General features: G+C 39.3%; 1 protein-coding gene across 1 annotated transcript in view; it reads right to left on the bottom strand.

Moving 5' to 3' along the window:
• The window catches only part of LOC142383713 (neural-cadherin-like), a 371,241-nt gene that overhangs the window by 47,323 nt on the left and 298,766 nt on the right, over positions 1–25,152 (bottom strand). Inside the window, exons 31-32 of the mRNA XM_075469412.1 lie at positions 23,025–23,205; positions 18,800–18,966 (exon numbers count right to left, since the gene is read on the bottom strand). Coding sequence (XP_075325527.1) covers positions 18,800–18,966; positions 23,025–23,205 — 348 coding nt within the window. The remainder of the gene's footprint in view (positions 1–18,799; positions 18,967–23,024; positions 23,206–25,152) is intronic.

Here is a 25,152-nt window from a genome sequence, read left to right on the forward strand (position 1 = left end):
TTGTGTACAGTAGACATACGTTACAACAATATATTATTGAAGAGACTTGAACACGAGCAGAGCTGTTTTAAAGTCTATTCTCTGAGGAAGTCAGTGCAGAGGAAGAGGCGATGAAACTGACGGGGCTGAGAGGGGCAAATCTTTCACAACTCATATTCAAGTAAGAGGGATGGGGTTTGTGTTTTAATAAATTAAGCACCACATTTTAATTTGATTAAGGAATTTAATGATGATACGGAGAGATTGATTTGCATAGAGGCAAATATTAATAGGTCAAAGATGTTTTTGTGCAACTTATATACCCCCAATAAGGAGGACCCCAGGTGAATAAAGTTCTGGGGTAAATGGAGGGTCAAATAATACTATCAGAGACTTAAATCAAGTAATGGACGTGTTTCTGGATAAAAGCATATTCAGTGACCCAGTAGTTACGAAAGACCGGGTATCACTGCATATGCTCAGCAAGGACTTTGGTTTGTTGGAAATATGGCGGTTAGCTAACCCCAGGGCAAGGGAGTGCAATTTCTCCTCTCATTGTCAGAATAGTATTCTAGAATTGATTTCTTCATCATCTCAAACAGTGTTGTTAAATCAGAAGTGTAATGCATTATAAACGCAATACCACTATCAGATCATGCTACTACGGAGCTAACTCTCACATAACACAGACAAGGAGAAGAAAGATAGATGGAGGTTAAACACTTCATTTCTAGACGATGACACCTTTGTCGGTGCCTGAAATCATGATATTCAATCTTATTTTGAGATTAATATGGGAAGCACAGATACAAGAGCAATAAAATGGGAAGCATTTTAGGCTTAGATCAGAGGGGAAATCATAGAACAGGAAGCTAAAAAGAAAAAAGAATATATGAATAAAACTAAAGACACAAGTTAAAAATATGTAAACAGAATTATCAAAACATTTCTCGAATTAGCTTTTTCACGAAATATGCAAACTTAAGTTTATACTTAAATATATTTATAACAAAAAGGTAGAATATGCACAATTTAGGCCCAGGACAACATATTATGAAGAGGGAAAGAAAACGAGTAAACTACTCAGCAGACAACTTAAACAACAAGATTCCCACCACATAATACTCGTGATTAAGAAGGGAAATGGTTTGGTCTCCTCCAGTAGGGAGATAAATGAGATCTTAAAACATTTTTTGACAAACTATATACATCCCAGATCCCCTCAAACCAGAAGGAAACATCCAGCTTCTTTAATGACATTATATTTCCTAGACTACCAGAGGATCTTTTTGATCTCCTGGATAGCCTCATAGCTGAAAAAAAAAGACAAACACACATCGGAACCATGAACCATGAAAATATTGATCTGTAAGTATGCTGAATGTGGATTGTAAAATACTAACCAAGGTTCTAGCCTTCGCTTAGAAAACATTACCCAGTATAATACACATGGAACAATTAGGATTCATAAAATATGGATCCTCCACAGATCATATGCAAAGATTGTTACATTTAATATGGCTAAACTATTCCAACCAAGGTCCAATTATAGCTATTTCACTATAGACTTTGAACGGGTTGAATGGGAAGTTCTTTTTAACACATTATCTTAGTTTTGATTTATTTGCTAACTGGATAAAAATATGATATAAGAATCCAAGGCCAACAGTAATAACCAATGGAATCATCTCTCTTCTTTTTGACCTATCTGGAAGTACTAGGCAAGGTCGCTCCCTTTCCCCATTATTATCTACCGTGGTGCTTGAGCCATTGGCTATTGTAATTATGTCAGATGCTCGTATCAGAGGACAATGGGAGACGAAATCCTCTTGTGTTTGTTGTTGTGTATCGCCCACCTTGCCCTTATTCTGAGTTTCTGTCTGAATTCTCAGAGTTTTTATCCCAGTTAGTGCTGAGTACAGATACAGTCATTGTAGTGGGTGACTTTAATATTCATGTAGATGTTGAAAATGACAGCCTAAATATTAACTTTAATTCTATATTAGACTCTATTGGATTTTCTCAGAGCCTACTCACTGCCTTAATCCCACCTTTGATCTTATGCTGACTTATGGCATTGAGAGTGAACAGTTAACAGTGTTCCCTCATAACCCTGTCTTATCTGATAATGTTTTTGATAACCTTTAAGTTAACATTACTTGACTATACAGTTTCTGAGAAGAAATTTACATATGGAAGGTGTGGTAAGTGGACTGTACTTGTATCGCGCTTTTCTAGTCTAGCTGACCACTCAAAGCGCTTCTAATACTACATGCCACATTCACCCATTCATACACACTCATACAACACGTCTTAAGTACATAACTACATGTTTTCATGACGCTTCGACATGTAGCCCAGGGAAGCTGGAGTCCAACCACCAACCGACTGCTCTTTCTCCTGAGCTACAGCCAGCGCAGTGTCTATCAGAGGATGCTGTAACCAGATTTAAGGAGTTGATTCCATCATCCTTTTTCTTCACTGCCATGTGCAAATATAACAGACGACGGCTACCTAAATTTTACTCCAGTAAAACTTGACTCTCTTGTCTACAGCATTATAGTTTCAATGCGTACAGCACTGGACAATGTTGCCCCTCTGAAAAGGAAGGTAATCAGTCAGAAGAGGTTGGCTCCTTGGTATAATTCACAGCTGCGTGCTTTAAAGCAGACTGCAAGAAAGCTGGAGAGACAGTGGCGTTCCACTAACTTAGAAGAGTCTCAATTAGTGTGGAAAGATATTTTAATAACGCCCTTCGTAATGCTAGAACTGCTTATTATTCATCATGAAGAGAAAAAGAACAATCCCAGGTTTCTTTTCAGCACTGTAGCCAGTCTGACTAAGAGTCCAAGCTCTGTTGAGCCAGGTATTCCTTTAACTCTCAGCAGTGATGATTTCATGAGCTTCTTTAACAATAAAATCAGAGAGAAGATTGATGAAGTTCTTCCCACTATTATCAGTGATGTATCATCAAGTGCAGCAGCTTCAGAAGTATGTTTAGAACCTGATTTGTATTTAGACGGCTTCTGCCCAGTTGATCTCTCTGAGCTAACAACAGCAATAGTCTCTCCTAAACCATCAACTTGTGTTTTAGACCCAATCCCAACCAGACTGTTCAAGCAGGTTTTTCCCTTAATCGACACTTCCATATTGGATTTGATCAATCTGTCTTTGTTGACAGGATATGTACCTCAGTATTTTAAGGTTTCTGTAATTACTTAAAAAACCTACTCTTGATTCAGAAGTGTTAGCTAATTATGGACCTATATCCAATCTCCCTTTTATATCTAAAGATCTTGAAAAAATACTTTGTGATCATTTACATAGAAATAATTTATTTGAAGAGTTTCAGTCAGGATTCAGAGTACATCACAGCACTGGTGAAAGTTACCAATGATCTTATTTTATCCTCTGATAGCAGACTTGTGTCTGTGCTTGTCCTGTTGGATCTCAGTGCTGCATTTGATACGGTCGATCACAGTATTTTATTACAGAGACTTGAACATGTTATTGGGATTAAAGGAACTGCATTAGGCCGGTTTTTGTCATATTTATCTGAAAGATTTCAGTTTGTTCTTGTAAATGAAGAATCTTCCTCACAAACCGGAGTAAGAGTAAGTCATGGAGTTCCTCAGGGTTCTGTGCTTGGACCAATTCTTTTCACCTTATACATGCTTCCATTAGGTAACATTATAAGACAGCATGGTATAAATTTCCATTGCTATGCTGATGATCATCAATACTTTCAGCACAATACTATTGCACTGTTCATAGCTACCATATTGTTGTTAATTGCAGCCACTAATGCAGGGATAAATTTTAGTTGTTTTTGATTTTGATTTAAGTGATGATGGCCCAACTGCATTTTTATTTTCTCTTTTTGAACAGTGTGTTATTTGATGTTATTGATTTTGATTCATTATAAAATATGATGTTACTTGGTGTTAGTTCAATAAAGCTCAAACGTAATTTGTCAATATTTTGTTGGGGCAACAGGGGCAGGTGGGGCTTGGAAATCCCCACTAGTCCAAAGTGGGGAATGGCCAAAAAAGTTTGAGAACCACTGGTATAGGTGACTATGTGGAAATATGTGTACAAAGCATGTATGTACTTATATGTAAACCTTGGGTAAGGGTCTTGTACAAATATGTACAGTCAGTGAGTCAAACCTCTTCTGCGTGGGTCTTTTTAATCTCTGTCACCCTTTCTGTTTGATTAGAATTAGTTTATTTATTTACGTAATCTTATCTTGGCTATTTTTCTTCCTTTATTCTTTTTCCGAATGGAATTCTTCACCTAATATGATGTGCTCTGTAAAATAATCAATGACTTGAATGAAAAAATGAAAAATGAAAAAAAAAAAATCAAGAATCAAGGTGTCTAGTCGAGAACACAACCCCCTGAAATGCTGTGGAGGGACCATGAGAGAGATGAATAAATAAATGAAATTAATATTCACAAACATTAATTAGATTCCTCCAAACAATGCGAGAGACCAATGACATCAAACAGAAAAACAATTGCTTCAAGTTTTGTCATTCTACAAATTATTGAATCATGCTGAGGGGTGGACTTAGTTTTACACACATTTTTGTAAAATTAATTATAACATTCTGTGTGAATGAAATGAATGAAAATGAAATAACAAACACTTTAATAATCCCAAAAGGGAATGGCAAAATATTAATAAGAATTATTTTAATTGTAGAATAAATGTAATGTGCTATTTTTCATCTGAGGTTATATTACCAAATTTTAAGACCTAAAAGATCTAGATGATCTTTTATTATGACATGATTATGTTTACTATGTCATGACATAAAACCTTAGAACAGACTGAGGATGTGCTTTCTTTTTCAGGTGTATGTTGATTTCTTTCATCTATTCTTTGTCAGTAAAAGACGTGATCGTTGATTATCACACCGATTCATTCATTCACTTGTACAGAAACCTTGCTGCAGCAGAAGGTATACGTCTAAAACACAGGTTGTAGATGAGCGGCATCAATGAACCACAGACCTATACTTACTTCGCCTCAATCAAAAGCATTTCTTGCAGCCTTTCAAACTCAAACTGGAAATCACAAAAGATAGTTCTATTTGCAGCCCATACTCAGATCGTTGGAATGATTGTAGTTGGTGACTTTAACATTTATCCCTAGAATGAAAGGCTTAAACACTGAGCTTAATGCATATTTTGACTATTGGTTGGTTCATGTCAAATTCACATAAATAATTTCACCTTGCCTGTTTTTTAAACCTTCAATAAAAAAGCACTCCATGAAGTGAAATATATACATGATCCAGTATTAATAGAGGAGAACAGGATTAATTGAGCTGTGTTGAGCCATAAATTCCTTTGACACACAGTAGTTATGACTTTATCAGCTTCATTAGAAATAAAATTGTATCCATTGCAGAAACAAACAAAAAAAAAAGAACAAACATCACATCCATCTCACTGCAGTCACTGATGTATAGACGCGTTGAGCACAATGACTGTAGGGCCTGATTTGCATTTGAAGTGCTTCTCTCCCGCAAATCTGAGTTAACATGAAAAGCTTAATTTAAACCATTAACATATCCTTTACACCACAGATGTCAAACTCAGACCCACGGGCCAAATCTTGGATCCGAGAGAATACCAAATATCTACTAGAGCTGGCCAGCGCATGCTCCGCTAATACTACAAATCCCACAATGCTCTGCCGGTGCATTGGAATGTCAATCAGGACCCACAAGCGCCCCCATCTCTCTGTTGATATTCATTCGCGACCTTGTGCTAATGAATACTTAAACAACCTTGTATTCAGCTAATCGACACTTCTTGCGAAGCTGTGACAGTTAGTGCAATCATTTCCCTAAAACATAAAGAGTGTAACTGAGAGGAAGGGTGAGAAACACAAAGGCAGAGATATCATCCAGCTTTATTTGAATGTAGTAGGCGTCGAATTCTAGATTTGATGGAAATTAGGTTTGTACAAAGAACATCTGCAATAAGCACATGTAGTGCTGGGCGGTATACCGGTTCACACCGAATACCGGTTTATAATTTCATTATGATATGAATTTTTAATATACCGCCATACCAGTGTATTTGATTACACAACGGGGGGAACGCTGCGTTGCGCGACATTGTTTGAGACGGGACCCTTTTCAGTGTTACGCTTCTAAACACGCATGTTTACTGTCTATTTTTAACGCTATTTAAAAAATACTCGTATTCATTAAGCTGCATTTCCTTTCCTTGCTCTCCCTCTGTCTCTGTCAGTCATGCGTCTCTCTCGCATAGCCTACACACACACACACACAGCCCCTCCCCTCCGTGCACACCGTGTGTGTCTCCATCAGCGATATCATCCCTGGAAGCTTGCTAGCTTCAGCGTCGCGTTAGATTAGCTCAACCGAAAGAAGACGGCTGGCGAAATTCACAAAAGGTTGGTATCACGTGGAACTTTATAAAGTCACACATTAAAAAGTCCTATAAAAATATTTTTAATACAATGTTGTCCCGTCCCGAAGCGACCCATAGCAAAGAAGCGATTACGCCTTCTTTGCCGTAAAAAAAAAAAAAATGTAGTTGGGTTGTCGAGGTCTAAACACTAGCAGCTGTGAATCAAATAAATTAGTTTTTTTAAACTCTTACACTGAATGTTTGCTGCTTCAATCCAGATGAGTATTGAAAAATATTTTCCGCGATTGAAAAAGAGACGTGTTGAGGATGAGGACCAGTCTGAACCGGAGGTATCAGTCTGAAACAGAGCTGAACAGTCCGACCAGTGTAATTAGCTATGTTATTAATTTGTTTACAATGAAGATGTGAGTATTAATACAGTAAAGTTCTGTGTGACCAATTATTAACAAAGGAATTATTTTGAAGAATTTTTATTTTAATTTTTAATTCTGTTTTCAATCTAGAAAATGCTGTGAACACCTAATTATGCATGAAAAAAAAATACCGTGATATACCATGAAACCGTGCTAACGTGAAAAAATACCGTGATATGTATTTTTGGTCATACCGCCCAGCACTAACCACATGCCTATATAATGTCTTGACAGAAGATTTGAGCTGAATTGTAGCTGTGTTTTGTTGCTTGGGAAAAAAATGCATCTGAAAACAGCAACTCACCGTTTTAGATATATCTGATATTGCGGAATTAAAATGCTCCTTTGAAGGTGTACCGGGCACGACCAACTGGGACAAGGCACCGAGGTCGGCCCAGGACTCACTGGAGAGATTATGTCTCTCGATTGGCCTGGGAACAGCTCAGGGTCACCCAGGATGAGCAGGAGGAAGTAGCGGGGGACAGGGATGTCTGGGCCTCTCTACTGTCAATATTGCCACCGCGAGCCCATGTGGATTAAGCGGTTAAGAAAATGGATAGATGGATGGATGGAAGGAATTAGAAAACCTCAATATCAAGAGTTTTTATTCAGAGTAATTGTCTTTGAAAACAATAGTGGCATTTCTATCTTTTACTAGAAAAATGCAACTTTACAGTTTATTTTTTTAGTGTTTTCAGGGCACAAATCAAATCAAGTTCAGTTCCTTTGCTATGGATAGCTAGCAAAAGTCTCAGAGGCAGGGGTCTCAAATCTCAGTAAATCAAATGAAAACAGTCTGTATGACAAGAGGCAACCAGAGGTAACTGGCGTGTGCAAGCGACTTGAGACCAAGTTACACATCAAAAGAATATTCCCAAGTTTGTACAAGAGTGAATCAATGAGCTAATTTGGCCCAATGGCTAAGAAGACACAGTCCACAGAGGTTTTCAAACACAGGGGTCAGTGAATATGTTTCATACAGAAAACATTCTAGCAATTCTGTTCTATCTGTGAACAAACATAAATATGAACACACTGAATTTTAGTCAAGAACACCTCCTCCCAAAAATGTTCATCCACGAAGCAGGAGCAACATTTAATACAATATGGTTAATGGAGGAAAGGTGGTCCTCATTTGTTGCAATGGGCCTTGGATAAATATTACGTGAGGAATAGCTACGACAAAGCTGACATTTTAACTTGCAATCTGTTGACACCTTGCTGCCATACCCATAAAGATGTACACTACACTCAGAGTCAGAGCGTTCTATAGTCTGGTCTTGTGAGAAAGGGAGGTGGAGAAAGTGAAGAAAGACACACAGGCAAAAAGGAAAAGAGAATGTGAAAATCAAAATAATATAGGAAAACAGCACAACAAGCTGTTAATTTAGAGCCTGAGTTGATCACGATTTGTCAAGGTTGTGATGCTAAACACATGTTTATGGAGGAGTAACAATCATTTAAGCAATACAGTTATTGGCATTTCTTCACATACGTGCATGTGAAGAAATGCATGAAAGTGGGTTGCGAAATGGGTGAAAACGGGTAGAGAGGTTTTAGGTAGGGATGCACCGATACCACTTTTTTTCAAACCGATACGTTACCGATACTTGGATCTGAGTACTTGCTGATACCGAGTACCGATGCTGATACTTCTACCACAAAAACATGTAATGAATTGGAAGACAAGTTTCGGTCTCACAAGCCCAGTGGTTCCCAAACTTTTTGTGGCCAAGGCACACCAAAAGACAAGTAAAAATCTCAAGGTACACCTATTGCGCAAAATAGTCCTTATAACACGTGTTATCATTCATATCATGTAAAATATCTGTAAATGTGCATAACTATTTACTAATGCCAAATACAATGTGAGAAGACAACTATTACTCATGAAATATTTATTAACGAAATATTTAAAAAATTTATTTGAAACTTTATCAAATTAGGCTTCATCAAAGCAGCAACAGTCATTTAAACCAGACAGGTCACAAAATTAAAAATGAGGCAAAGGAAACTCAGCACGCAGAAACTCAATACAGATAACTGTCAATGCAAGGAAGCTGCATTGTCCATGGTCCTAAACTACAATTTATCATTGCAACATTTCAGCAATCAGTGAAACATGTGCTATTGTAAATATTTTACCTACCTACAAATTAGTGAGATACATGTGCCTGTCGGGGAGCACAGAGGAACACAGAGGAGAGGGCCACTCGCAAGTCCTATTCAACAGAGAGCCGTGACCTCCTGTTGTTCCTCATGTGAACCAGGGTTAAGAACGCCAACTCACACAGGCAGGTAGTGGGGAAAAGAAGACGTTGCTTAATCGCGTGGTGCAGACATCCCAAGTTCCAAAAACTCATTTCAGGGAGATGCTTATCGAAACCCCCCCCCGCGCCTATTTAATTTTGGGGGTCTCTAATTTTGCCTATTTATCAACATATTAAATTGGGGATTTTTTAAAAGGCTTAGACAGGCTGGATATAGATAGTTAGATACTGTAGCTGGCTAGTTAGATATAAGCCTACACAATTTAGTAACTAAATGTGTATTGATACTTTAAATAAGTATTTGATACGTTTTGCTTTATTTTATAACATTTTATAACATATATAGCATTTAACCTACAGAAATAAAATGATGGCGCGTTCACCTACCTCCACATGTTTTACAGTCATTAAGTCCGCCGTGGGCAATACTTAAGTCACTATTGCATACAGTGCACCTCGCCACGGTGTCATCATTCTTCACCTTCACTAGACATGGGTATACTTTAGTATATTCTGCTGTAAAATGAGTCTTATATTTTCGTTTTTTTCTCGAGGATTCACCCTCTGCCATTTGGCAGGATGCACAGTTTTGAGTGGTAACTTAGGTGACTGTGAGAGAGTAAATCGAAGCCCTCCCACACCGAACATTATTGGCTTATTTTGCTGACTAAACCAATCAGCTGACAAGCAGTCGCCTTGAACGCTCGTTGAACAGAGCATCGCTTTGGACACATACGCACAGGTTTCACACCTGTCCCCACACCCCTCTTCCTCGTGCCTGCGCAGTCGAAACGCGCCTGGTGCACGAGTTATTGTGTTACCTGCACGCTCTCACTCGCATTGAAAAAAAAAAAAAAAAAAAAACTCCCTCGAATAGTCTAAGATCCGGGGTATTTTATCCGACTCGCGGGCATCCGTGATTAACTATCAATATCAGGGAGGCTCCCGGAACTTCCGGGAGACTTGGGATGTCTGCGTGGTGGGAGATGCTTAGGTAGTCCGATGCAGGAGAATTAGCTAACTAGCAGTTCAGTTAGCATTAGCTAACTTCTCCCGACAGGAAGCACTCGGGCTGAGGATTGTTTACATCCCCGGTCCAACTGAAGCCATAAGACGGTAACTTTCACGATGCTGTCTGCTGACAGTTTTTTTTCCTCTTTTCTATCGGGGGTGGGTTGTCAGCAGTCTCTGCACTGGTGGTTGGTGGTTTGCTTTGCACCAGAAAGCGCTCCATTTTCCCTCTTTCTCTGTTTTCATGTTGTCCTTCAGCCTTTGACGTGTCACGGTCTCATAATGCCCACCTGCGCAACTGCGTTAACAGCGAAATATGGGGTTCTCTGAGGATTGTTTGTTTTTTTTTAATTCTTTTTAGGAATAGAGTTTTCTTCTGTGTTATGAAACGAGTACATACAAAGTACTGATATAGTAAATAAAATATATATAATTTTGTGTAGTTGTATATTGCACACCAGGACTTGGACACCGTCTGATCGCGGTCTTCATGGTATCGGTTCATGGTATCGGTTAACTTTAACGAGTACGAGTATGTTAGAATAGTATCGACCCGATACCAGTATCGGTGCATCCCTAGTTTTAGGACAAGCACCATAGATAAAGAATACGTCCCAAGGCTGTTTTAAGAATGATAGGGTGGTGGGTGGGCTATCCTCATTTAAATTTCAAACTCTTCCTTCAAGTGTCCCACTGAGAATAATTTTCTTCCCTCCGTACTTGTCTACCACTGCTGCTGTGTAAACATAGGACTGAGACGAGAAGAGCATAGAATCAGAGACAATGGAGGAGCGATCAAAAGAGGAGACGTGGGTGGCAACCATTAATTCTCCCACTCATTCTCAACATAATAATGATAAACCATATTCTTGAAGGGAGAGCTTGGTCATAGAGGCCAACCATCACTTCAGACCTAGATTAGCATTGTTATAAATTTCCTTGTCTGCTTATTTTTTGTACTTTTCTCTGCTACATCAAGCTTCTCTCCTAAACATATTTTTCTGTTTGCTCCTATTTTTCTCTCCTCCTCTCCCCTTAAAGAACGTGGGTGAAGTGGTGGGCGGTGGCAAGGTTGTTTAGCTGGGTAGCCAATGCTCATTTCAAGGCTCCGTGAGTAGGTATCAATTATGTTCAAAATCCACTGGTGTGGGGCTTTTTTAACCCAATATGCTCACAAACACCTAGTTTTTAACCCCAAAAGAGTCTAGAAAGTGCTATATGCTGCAGGGCAAAAATCATTGATTTGAATTCTTATAATTATATCGTATAATTGTAATATATATTAAATTCTCTGAAGGAAACTCCAACAGCTCAACAGATATCATAGGTTTCTAAGCATGTACAGTATTTATTAAAAAGTCCATCAATCCATTTTCTATACCGCTGAATCCGTCGGTCGGGTTGCAGGGGGGCTGGAGCCTATCCCAGCAGTCAATGGGCAAGAGGCGGGGTACACCCTGGACAGGCCGCCAGTCCATCACAGGGCCACACAGAGACAAACGAGACAAACAACCATGCACGCTCACACTCACTCCTAAGGACAATTTTATAGACACCAATCAACCTAACATGCATGTTTTTGGACAGTGGGAGGAAGCCGGAGTACCCGGAGAGAACCAACGCATACATGGGGAGAGAACATGCAAACTCCACACAGAAAGGCCCCAACCGGGAGTTGAACCTGGAACCTTCTTGCTGTGAGGCAACGGTGCTAACCACCACACCCCCATGCTGCCCTACTAAAAAGTCAATTTCTAAAAAAAAAAAAAAAATGCATTTCATTCTATAAACAAATCTATCTTGGAATGGAGCTATTATGCACTTATGTGTTTTTTTCCAATTTCTTATTCTGTCAGTTAAGGTGCCTTGCAGAAATAAATAAGCTCAACAGTGTGTGACGCTCATGAAGCATTAAAATGAAAAAATGGCATCTAGCAAAAGTATTAGTATCTAATCTTGGGTCATTGAATCAGGTCATAGCCTGTCATGATACACGATGGACAGATCAGTTCGTCACAGGGTTATAACAGAGAAAAAGAAGACTGCTCTTAGCTGTTTGGTTTTGGAAGGAAATGCACTTATGATTTATTGTGACCTGAAGTTCTTTTGCCTACCGATGTGGTACACACTTGTTGTAAGTCGCTTTGGATAAAAGCATCTGCAAAATGACCGTAATGTAATGTAAAAAAAGACTAAAATCAATACACGCTCACTCTTTAAATTATCTTGGGCATGAATGCTTTTGAACTGTAACATACAAAGGAAGGCTGAAAATGAGAATCAAACCAGGAATCATCTAAATGTAAGGCGTGTGTGATAACCACCACACCACCAGGCTCCATGCAATGGATTTCATACATTAAAAAATAAAAAGACAAATCACCAGATCAGCCATGTCGTGTTGTATTGACATAAAGTAGCCTCTTAAAGTTCCAGAGTGGTTGCATGTGAGAAAGCAAATTTGCGCAATATTTGGAATGGACTTTCTGCTTAGATTTTGCACCCAGCCCCCTTGTAAAATCTCTGGAACAGCAGAGATGAAACAATGTACAAACATGTGAGCATTTGCTGCCACTGTGTGAGTGAGTATAGAAAAAAACAGCAAATCTCACAGTGTAATCTGCACCACAAGCTGCCTCCTATCTAGCTGTTCTACAAGCTCTACAAGCCCCACCCTCATTTCTCCTCTCCTCAGCCACGAGAGTGCATCATCAGCAGAAGCCTCCTGCTGTGATGTGCTTGAACAGCAACGGTGGAAGAAGACCAGATCAAACTGACTGCAAATTCTCCGGTAATCATGTGTGAAAATCGCTTAAAGCCATACCTGTATACACTAATGGAATCCAAAACTAAGGTCATAAGGTCATAGTGGTGGTCACGACTTATATGGTATATCGGCGCCATCAAACATTCATCCGTTTTCTATATCCACTTTATCTAATTCGTGGCTGTGGGGACATTGGAGCCTATCCCAGCTACCTTTGAGCTAAAGGCAGAGTATAGGTTGCCAGTTAGTCGCCAACTTAAAAAAAACGAACAACAATATGCGTTCACACACACTCCTACTATCAATTCAGTAACACCACCAAATTTAACATGCATGTTTCAGTGGGAGGAAGCAGATATACCCTGAGAGAACTCAGGCAAGCACAGGGAGAACATGTCTACTCCTCACATTGGCCCCAGCCGAGATTTGAACAAGGAACCTTCTTGCCGTGGGGAACAAGTGCTAACCACCACACCACATTGCAGTCTCATACACAATAGCCGCATTCGGACAGAGCAGTTCTAAGAACGATCCTCCTCGATTTCCGTTCTGATAACTGTCCTTCCCCAGGGGAACTGTTTCAGTTTGCATTTGCACATGAGTCGGGACCTGATAGAGACTGATGCGGCGCAGCCGTCTGCAACTGTGACGTGTTACTTTTATCGCCACACTCAACAACAAAACAAAACAAAACCCTCGAAAAGTAAGGAGAGAAGAAAAAAACACCACAAAGAAGCTAATATGGAGAGCGGGGAGGCCACCGTGTTCATGGTCTGCATGATGGTGATATTAATCATGGACGACCACATCGGGCGTCTAACATCGAGGCTGGAAGAGCACACAGAGAGATTCAGGATCGAGCGCAGGCGATACTTCGTCGTTTCATGAAGGAAGGAGAGCAGAGCGCCGCAGACAAAGGAGACCACGTGTAAGTTTAACTTATTAAACACGCGCAGGTTGTGTCCGTGTCGTATGAGGAAACATTTCAGCCGTGACAACATGACAAGGGGCGTAGCTACCGACCACCAAACACCTCCGTCAGATGTGTTCCTATAGAACCCAGAAAAGACCCAGCCTCAGAAGGAGCTAAATGGTGAAAAGAACTGAGGGCCGTGGTCTCGAGTTCCTGTATGTGCGAATGCGGGAAAAAACGGCCCCGCTCCTGAAAAGGTTATAGGAACTGCAAAAGGTTCCTACAGTGCGAATGCGGCTTATGATAGAATGAATAGGTAATGATAATAACAAATTTAAAAAAAATACTTAAAAACATACATATTTAAAGCGGCAGTCGGCAACTTTTTTTTAGTCATATTAGCTTGAACTGTCATGGGATTCTGGAAGTAGAATTTTAATAGGCTGTTTAGGAAAAATAACGAAATCTGTAGCTCCCTCTGACGCCTGTAATCATGCTTGCAAAAACCGAGCGCTCCCGGCTGTTTTTAACCAATCAAGTTAGGGTGGAGGAATCCTACCTGTCAATCACAGCTTGTGCACACGCTGCTGAGCGTGAGTCTGCCCCAGCTTGTGTGCGCTCACACTGGTGTGAACTCACGTGCACAACCTCGTCCACAGAGGGGGAGGGGTTTGGGGGGGACGATTCGGAGCTTGTTAGAGGTTGGGGGAGGGACCTGAAAGTTGTATCAGTTCGAATTTTCCGACTTTAGACTCGTAATTTTGAAAACTTGCCGACTGCAGCTTTAACAAAGCAGTTTTATTTAATTGCAGTACATACGAGTACAACCCAGGTATCCAATCCAATAATGTGACCAGTGATCGTACATTTACCTCAATGAACATGGTAAATATATCAAACGGTCTCTCTCCCTGTGAGGTAACAATTCAATTCAATTCAATTCATTTTTATTTATATAGCGCCAAATACAACAAATGTCATCTCAAGGCACTTAGATAGTAAGTCCAATTCAAGCCAATTGGAATTCAATTTATTAATAATAATCATAATTCATAAAATAATCCAATTCGTTCATATAGAGCCTGTAGAGATCAGTCCTGCTGGGTTGTATCAGGGCATTTTGTAAACAGATTTTACAAAATGTGTGAGAGCATGCAAATGATTTGTTTAATTTCAGTACCTGTTTGTACCTTGACAGTTCTTAAAAAAAACATCCGCTACTATAATTTAAGATAAATAATGGATATGTGAATGACTACAATTGTCTCAAATTATGCAGATTAACTTTGTTCAAGTAAGTGGAGTCCCATGAATTCTAGTTATCATGTGTGATTGTTCAGTGTGAAGATCACATTTGTTTTCACATAAATTTCTAATGTAATGCCGTCTCTCTGATAGTAATCATCAAATTCTATTTCTTTTGTTATATACATCAGTTGAGACTGATTGATAAAAAGACCAACTACAAGATGAGTATGTGGCTAGTGACAAAGGTGCCACATCTTCGGCATGGAATGATATCAAATATGAGATCCAACTCCTGCTCCACATATCATACTTCAATCTAATCTAACACATGCATACAGTAAGTACACTTCCTATAATGTGAGTAAACGCATTGCCTATTCACAGATGACCACTGTGAGTTTCAACTGAATGGTGTAATAAATAAGGGTTTACAGTCAATTCAGTTTGAATATCATACAGTGGATATGTTTCTGAGCTCTAAGAGGATTATACATTCTTTTTCTAAGATATAAATTCTTGCTAGAAGATTTCAGAGAAGGGAGGTCGGGGGGGCTCAGAAAAAAAAGTAATTATAGTTAAATGCTTTATTCAACCATTAGCCATAAACAAACAGATGAAACAAAGAACTCCTCGCATATTGAGTGTGTATCTAGCCAAGAATAACTCACATTAATTGCTTATTCTGAGGAAAAACAAACAGAACTATTACAATGAAAAACATCATCCTCACAGCAATGCCTATATCTCTTGGAAAGAACAAGCCAGAAATTCTTATATCTCAGTGCAGGGTAGCTATTTCACAGGATTACATATATTTCAATGATGTCTGCACTGAGGAATAAATGCACTTTGTATGATGGATAAATGAAGTGAACCTGCTCCACATGTGGCTGCGCTGAGGTAACAGTATAATACTACAGAGGGAGTGTAGAAATAGATGAACAGAGAGAAGAGATGGATGGATGACAGATGGGAATCGCAGGAGACGTTGCACTGTAATGGCAGCTGTGGTATAGATACTGTAATCTTCATCTGTTCAGACAAATCAAGCCAGATCAATGCATGCGGGCACAGCGTGGGGTGTCAAACAGGAACCAGCTTGAGAAAGCGGTTGGAGAGGTCTAGAAAACAAGTCAAATCACAACAATATGTGGAGACTGGCAAATATGAGAGAGCAATTTGAGTGTGAGCAGTGCTGAGACAAATCCAAAAATTATATTTTTATGTATCCTATCTCGACGCTGCGATTTCAACATCAGTCACTGCTAATACACTATTTAGCAGAGACTGTTTTTCAACTCGGCTTCCAACAGCGTGAAGATTTACTGTAAGAAATCATTTCAAAACCACAGCTATTCTCATTTGCATTTATATTGAGTGGGTGTGGTCTATGTTTAGACAGTTTGTTTTTCAATTATCAGGTGGCAGTGTAATGAAATGATATGATTTTATCATGTTATCATTTCATGATGCATGTCTGTTACCAAGATAAATGTTTCAAGCATGCTTAAAAAGGTTTTGTTTGATAAACCTGAAGAGTTTGGTCTGATGCAAACCCCGAAGGGCTGAACATAGATCATCTTATGTTCTTCAATAGTGTCTCGCAAACACATATGTAGGCCTATATACAAGAGCATTTTGCTGCCACTTGGGGGCCGACTGATAAAATATGTGGAAGAGTCCGAGCTGCGAGCTGCTCTTGGTTGTGTTAGCGCTGGTGTTGTTCCTTTAGCTTCGCTCAAAGGAGACAAAGATCTGCTTTGTAATGGAGTGAGACTAAGTGTTAAAGATAATGAAAATTGCCCAGTGTAGCTGTTGTCTGTGCCTTTCTCCTGTGATTTTTGGCTCTTTATCCTCTTTGTTGTGAAATTGATTGTTGTCAGCCTCTCGTGGCTCTCGTTGGCTCGAGCTAACTTTCAACCAATCGGGTTTCAACCTGTGGGTAGCATCATCACTAAACCTGTGCATTCCTAACTTTTTGGGTCCATTTGCATGAAGGTATGAAACAGACTTAACAGAGGAAAACAGTTCACTGCACTGTGCATCTGTCATATTGTGACAAAAAGACATATTGAAAAACTAATATTATTGTTGAGTGAAGGTTTGACGATGCTTTGTAAACTGTAAAGCCATTGAAAGAGTGCAGTGTATCTTTACATTGGCTGTACACATAGCCACTGCAGCAAGTCAGTGTAATGTGTCCAAGCCATTGATCTGAGAGCCTTTGAGTCTTATTTCAAATAATTTTACTGAGTTCAGTTTTAAATTAAGTTCACCATAAAAAGTCCCGTTTCCATACAGATAGAGGCAATGACTTTGAGAAAAAAAGGAAAATATGAAATGCTTCAATGGAAATTTTTACAGGGATGATGTCTTTTAAAAATGCTAGGTGAGGCAATAGGGACAAATCAGGGTTACTCCATTTCTGCTAAAATACAGATATGACTGTACTCACTACTTCAAGTAGTGACATGTACACATGATGAGTTCATGGAGTATCCCCACACAGGGCTGCTTTTTCCATGCAACACTGTCTGAAGCTTGTGTGGTCCCTCTAAAGCTCTAGTGAGCAGCACATTGTCCATGTGAAGCTTGCATCGTAGAATGAAAGAATGTGGCAAGATGTAAAACTCGACTGGGACACATGCCTCCCCCAAAACTCAAATCATATCTTCTCATCATTAAGTCCTGCTATATGTATGACATGTGGAATACAATGTGTGATATGAACTTCTCCACTCTCATTACTACTGCCATACAGTTGCTGCTGAAGCTGAAACGTCTGGTAAAGGTTCAAATGTAGCCTTGAAATATTAGTCTTTATGAAAAAAGTATGTAAAAGAAAAATATAAAAATATATATAATCTGAAAACTATAACATTACAGTAAGGCGTTCTGCGTTCAGTACAAACTGTTTCCTGAGTATCATCTCTGGAACAGTCTGACAGTGTCTCTTCTGCTTTTTGCATTGGACTCTTCTTTCTATCAACATCCAAAATCTTAATCTAATGAGCAGTGGCCTCTATCAATTCATAGAAATGATAACATTATTTCAATATTCTGCTGAAATCAGTGTGAAGTCCAATGCTGCGACTCTAGCAGAAACACAAGCTGCCTTTGCATTATGTCCACCTCCTCACCTGGTTCCTCTTATTCTCTTTTTCTGCTGATCCTGCTTTCTTTCCTACTCGCTACCTGTTTTATCCCAGCTGTCGTGCCTCATCTACAAATAAAGTTGCTCTTGTTAAGCCACTGCTGTTCCACTTTAGTAATTCATACACACCAAACAAAGGAAAGTCAGAGCTGCAGTGTCACAAAATCACCTAAGAGACAACAATGTGATTGGTAAGAGTGGTGTGTTCCACTGTGTAGGCTAGCACATACACACACAAAGTTGCAAACAAAGTTTTAGTTGTATGTGTGGCTTGAGCATCTGACCCATGGGAACAATTTGGGGGAGGGGCAGTCTCTAAAATGAAGGTTTGGAAGATCTGTGAGATATGCACGTTGTTCCAACATGACTACAGAGTGCACAAATGTCCTTGGTCAAGATACACTGGCCTCAGCGTGCTAAGAGCAGCTTAAAAACAAAGGTGCTGACCATGATCTTCTTAGGATGGAAAACAGAAGACATCTTTCATACTGAAAACTGCACAAAAAGATTAATTTGTTCTCTACACAACAAGCCAAAACCAAAACCACATTCTGCTATGAAGAACTTGGAAAAGGATCCATGAATTTTTACATCACAGTGAACACACAAATACTCCCACAGCACACTTACCTCCAGTCGCAGGTATTCAGTCTGCTCCTTTGAGACCAGACTGAAGATGATGCTGCTGTGTTTACGGGTTCGGACCAGGACTTGGATCCATGTTCTTCGGGCAGGCAGTAGGGAGGCCAACTGGTAATGTACGTGACTGTGGCCATCAAAGGAATACTCGGGGACTTCTAGTACATACAAGCAAACACACACATACATGTTAGAGTAACAGTGTTATGTTTGACAATGATGATAAATTAAACACTCTCCCCCTTCCTCCCTCTGATGCAGAGAGCAGGACGTAGACAATACACAAGATAGAATATGTATAGGTGGCTTAGCTTGGGTTATGCTTAATTTTCATTAGAATCTTGTTCCCAGGAGCATTTTTTCTGCATGCTGGGCAGAATAACCAAGCAAACCCTGAAATGTTCTCAAAGCTTTTCTTTCAACTCATACCTTATGTAAGGGGGGAAATGATTTCATCAGTAGTTCTCTCTCCTCTTTGTCTTTCCTCCTCTATAACTTTGCCTTCAAGCAGAAACCTGTCAACTCTGTCAAAGTCATTTCAATAATTTGATTTCTTGTTGGTATTAAGCATGCTGATGATTGTCCATGGCTTCTTCATCCCCAAAGTCTATCTTGTATTTCACTGTGTTCATCAAAGACAAAGGGCTGTTTACATAGGATTTAATATAAAAATTGAATATAAAATCATTAATGCAGTTAATTTTACAGTTGTAGTTACTTCCTATTTATAAATAGGTTGTTCAGAAAAAGACAAGTGTGGTGAGTGTATCAGTCACTATTCAATTATAGAAACCTCATAAGCACCATCCTTCCACAGAAGGATTGTAATTAATTCTAACCAGTCTCACAGAGCTAATCAAGAGTTCTCATTTGAATTGACCAAAGTTACTTAAAGAAACATCCAATAATGACCTGTTAACTATATATTAACTATTTATTGAAAGATGTAACCAAAAACATGAACCTTAAAATACCAACAGGAGAAACGTGTGGTAAAAACTTAATTACCGATGGACTATGCATGGAGGTATACGGAAGAACTTATGGTTTGGGCAATGGGCAAGAGAATGGATTAATGTACTGGAATTGCTAAATTGGTTCTTAATTTTAGTCACTATTTACGCTTTGAAGGCTAATGACTTTGAAGTCATTTATCATTTTTAACACTGCGTCTCTTGACACCACCGTACCGTCTGAAGGATGGAAGAAATGATAGACCCTACTTTAGTTGGCTCTGGCCTTGTTAGTCAGCTCTGAACACACCAGGTTGATGGCCAGCGGTATCCAAGTTTTCTCTCTCTTTCTTTTACGCCGGACATCTCGTCGCCAAGGAGACGGAAGATGGTGTTGCAAAATGTTGCATCAAAAATAGCTACAATTTAGTTGCGTTACCTGAATGTTAGAGTTGGATATGGTATGTTATATTATATTATATTATATTTTTCTGTTACATCATTCTTTCTGTAACTTCTCTCTCTCTTTGTTCTTCATCTCTTTCTTGCAGTTTTCTAAGTTTTGATTCACAGAGGACTAGGTTTAGGCTAAACTTTCAGCCAATAATATATCTGAAAACGTGATGGCTTTTGCATAGGTATGTAAAGCAGTAGTTTTTAATTCTAGTGTTAAGAGTTTCGCTAAAACAAAGAAAACTACTTTTTCTCCATTCTTTTGTCTTAACACATACGTTTGTTCAGAGGGTTCTTAGTAAGATATGAAATACATCAAATGTAAGCCAACAAAAAGAGTTCTCTGTTGTCTTTTATTTTTTGTACTCTGTCTTGCTAAGTTAGTGCCAGAGGGCAGGGTACTTTCTCTTCTTTCTGAGATTGTCTGATTGGTTGCCAAAATCAGCCACGTGACCCTGCTTAGTCATTGCTCCAGAATCTGCTGCTCTATGAAATAAGTCACCTCATGAATAGAAAGAGTGATTCATTACCGTTTGTTCATTCATTTATTCATCATTTTTACCCACTTAATTATTCACTGAAAGTTTGCCTATGTGTCCCCTGTTATAGCTGTTCAGACTGTTAGAAAAAGGGCTGAGAAAAAAAAATGACCCAGTATTGATCAGTGATAACGTTGCACTTTCCATGCTTGTAGAACATACTAGTGCATTTGTGAAAGCCCTGTCAGTTAATAGGAGCGAGGCAGGTACCAAACAGGACTGTAAAGCCCGGCACAGTGTGCTGCGGTCAGCAGAAAGCAACACTTAAGGTACACTTCTCCAACTGGAGGATGTGTGTGATAGGCAGTGCAGGACCACAATCATTAAAGATCCCATCTCAGACTAACAGTCTCCTCCAACAGCTGCAGTCAGGCAAACGCCTCCACAGCCATACGGCCAAGACAGACAAGCACACAAGGAGCTGTTCCTCTCCAGGCCATAAGGATACTTAATATGGGCACTGCCAAAAGCCTGCATGCTCCTCTCTGAGCAGCACACAAATTAGACATCAACGATCAAGATGCCTTAAAGGGAAAGGCACTTGACCTGTACATTAATTTTAAAAAGAAAATATACAACATCTGCATACAGTATGTCTTAAAGGTGATGGCATTGTTTACTTTTAATGTCAGAAAAGCATAGAGGAGCAGTGGCGTATGAGAAATAATTGACCTTGGTTATTAAGTTCTGTGCGCACTCCTGTTTTTCTCTCTTACAGTTTTAGTTAGATGATAATTAAATGAGAAGCTGTCATCATCAAGGTTTGTGAGCACGTTCACAACAGATTTGTGTCCGCTGTATCTGAAACAACATTAAAGATTAGAGTTGTAAACTGGGAAGCACAAACAGACCGGAGCTGGATGCTTCACCAAATACTAGTCAAAAATTTATTTCAATAGCACAACAAAATGAATATTTTACACAGATTTTTCCAAAGAACACTCACCAAAAACAGTTCCACACTGTCCACAGAAATCTCTAACTCTTTCACGGATTTCCTCCTTAGGACTGTCACTGTCGTGACGACTGCATCTCTCCACTACATCTTCAAGTGTAGATTTAGTTGTCTTACAATAGACCTTTCATCATTGGACATTTAAAGTCGCCCTTACAAATAGCATATCCTCATTTTCAGAATTTCACCGGCTATTTGATGCATCGGTCTTTAACAAGCTCATTTACTGGCTTAGTACATACATGGCAGAAGAGGACCATGTTCTTTCTCATACCATGGGATTCTGTTGCCTGTGGAGGTAACATAAAAGCTTGTTCAGTCCCAAGTGAGGTGTCAATAAATAGCTCAGAGGGCTGGCTATGTTTTGAAATCACTGCACCAAGAATGTTTACATGCCAACCAGACTTATAGTACAGAACACATCAAAGTTGAGGCACAGCTGCTGGCTTATTTGAAATTAGGCAACAGCAAACTGGGAATATATAAAAAAAGTACGTTTTTGGAGGCTAAGACTTTTTCTGAACTACACTGTCAGGGCTAGTGTAGAATATTGATCAGAGATTACCTGGAGGCTTTATAGGTGAGTTGCCTCAATGTCATCATTTTTATTTTGATTGATGTTGGCATTGATTATCTCTGCTGTGGTCAATGTATGTTAAAATTCTTTGGATCAACTCATCTCGATCACAAGAGTTTCAGCTTTCCATCAGCATGCCACATGTGCAATGACTTATTTACAGCACTAAAGTGCACAACTAAATCATCGTGAACTGGAAGAATTTCAAGGAGTAGTGACACTTCCTCACTTGCTGTTCGATCCTGAACCATAAAAAAGACAATAATAAGAGTGAAGTTCTATGACTCTCAAAGAGGATATGATTTATCAAAGTATGATAGATTTATTCATTTTTATCTGAGCCAAAGAGCACATCTGCACCTCTGTTTGTAGAAAATAAAGTTTGGACACTCCCATAGGAGTTCTTTCTGATTCGCAACCACACAGAAATTACATTCCATTACATTCCTGACACTATATACAATATAACACATGCAAATACATGTTATTTGATACAAACAGATAGATATATTTAAACTGTCTCTGTCTGCTCTCAATTGTAACTAAGACCTTTTCTTTAACTACAAACATGTTTTTTTTTCTTACCCCAGCTGCTGACAGTTTTGCTAAAGTTTCACAAGCTTTCATGTGTCACGGACAACATGGGTCATTTTCTTTTGTTGTCGATGGTACTCTCAGCCACAACCATTCATGCATAAGTTTAAAAAGAAAAAAGAAAAAAAAAAAAGGTCTGGCTTACCTTCTTCACACTGGTGTCCTGTGTATCCGGGCACACACTGGCAGCTGAAGGAGCCCCACTCACCATGACAGCGACCCCGGTGGCCACAGGATGGATAGCCCATGTTTACACAGCTGCTATCTGTGGTCAGGCAGCCTGGAGAGCTTGACTGCGAGTCGGCCGGGGAGCCCAAATCATACAGCTGAATGGAAAAGATAGAGGTGAGGACATGAAGGCGTAGTAAATACATTAAAAATGAGAGCAAGGAAAAAGTTGGTGGAAAGGGAGATGGGGACACGGGAGTATATCATAAGGAACAGAGAGGAGGAAAGGGAACAGATTGGAGCAAAGAAATATGAACACAAGGGGAAGGAGTATTACATTAAAAATCAAAGAAAAATACACAGGGGGTGTCACTTATAGTGACTCTGACAATACAACAAGTCACCCTGGCAGCAGAGAAAAGGGGACCGAGGAAGACACGGGAGCCAGAGGGGAACTCAGTTCTCAAAAGAAGGTTAGCAGAGAGAAAATGACAGAAAATAAATAAATGAATAAAACTGACAGAAAAAACCTTTAAAGTCAGTAGAAGCAAATTAGGAGATTTGCACATTAGACATTTTTTGGTTGAAAGACGTTAAAAGACTGACAGCTAAGTTGTTGGAATTATGAAGTTTTTCATCAATTGTCTGTTCAGGATTTTTAGGGCGGGTCAGAGATCTGTGGTCCAGTAAAGTGTTTAAAGCACACAAAGGCCCACTCTGCTACTAACACTGTTATGTTAGAAAGAGCCCAAGCACAATGCCTTAACTCCAGACCAGTCAGGTAAACTCAGGTGATGCCCTAAACTATTTCTGTTTTCTCACTGCTGGAGATGAATATATACACTTAATTCACCAACACAAGTGTTAAGCAAGAATATTAACATCCCTCAAGTGATGCAAGACAGGCATCTGTTTTTTATGGGTTTGTATGTCTTCTTTTTGTTCATTTATCCTTTCTGTCCTTTTTGTTTTCTTTTCTTTCACTTCACCCCAACTAGCTGCATCTTTGCTTCCTTGAATGATATTAATATAAACATACACAGCACCTGTACAGACATTGCATCTACACACACCAGCACATGCCTTCATTACACACAGGCGCGCACACACACACACACACACACACACACACACAAGTATACACACGGAAACAAATATCCAACACTCACGCCACAAATCTGACCATGAGCACACTAAGGTTTGTTACATGGAATGTACGTGGAGCTGGTTCCAGGGAGAAGAGATAAAAAAAAATGTCATTCGATTAAAAGAACTACAACCAGGCATTGTCTTATTACAAGAGACTCATTTATCACAGGCAGCTATAGATGTACTCGCCACAGCAGTTTCCTCATATGTACTCAACCTGTTACAACTCCAGACAAAGACGCACAGCCTTTCTAATTAACAGGAAAGTCAATTTTTACTGAAAACAGCACAATTATAGAACCTGCAGGTAGATTTATGATGGTTATTATCTGTTCAAGATATGAAGTTTTGCATTGCTAATATATATGGTCCAAATGTTCACGACCCCTCTTTTTTTTCCACTCCTTTTTCACTTCACTCTCTGATCAACTGGATAACACACTCATCATAGGAAAGAATTCCGACCTGGTGTTGGACTCTGGACTGGACAGGCTCAGTACCGAAGGTAGTCTTAGGAATTGTCAGTCCACAAATATTGTCATACAATATATGAATAATTTTGGTCTTTGTGATGCATGGCACTCCCACCACCCCACTCTCAGGGAATACACCTATTTCTCACCAGTACACCACTCATATTCTAGATTATTTCCTAATTAGCAGCTCTCTTATAAGTAATATCCCAGAAATAGAAATCCCTCCCATCACTATCAGTGATCACGTACCAGTTTTTATCGCTCTGGTGTGTAAGAGAACGACACCACCATCTAGAAATTGGAAATTTACTTAAAGACCATGGTTTTATTAATTTCTTTAAAAAAATAATGGACTAGATATTTGAAAAAATAATGACCTACCAGGAATATCAGAAAGTATTCTTTGGGAAATAGGAAAAGCAGTAATTCAAGAAATAGAATTAGAACCAGAAATTAAATCATTAGAGGACACCTACGATG

The sequence above is a fragment of the Odontesthes bonariensis genome, chromosome 1, assembly GCF_027942865.1.
Source record: "Odontesthes bonariensis isolate fOdoBon6 chromosome 1, fOdoBon6.hap1, whole genome shotgun sequence".
Lineage (NCBI taxonomy): Eukaryota > Metazoa > Chordata > Actinopteri > Atheriniformes > Atherinopsidae > Odontesthes > Odontesthes bonariensis.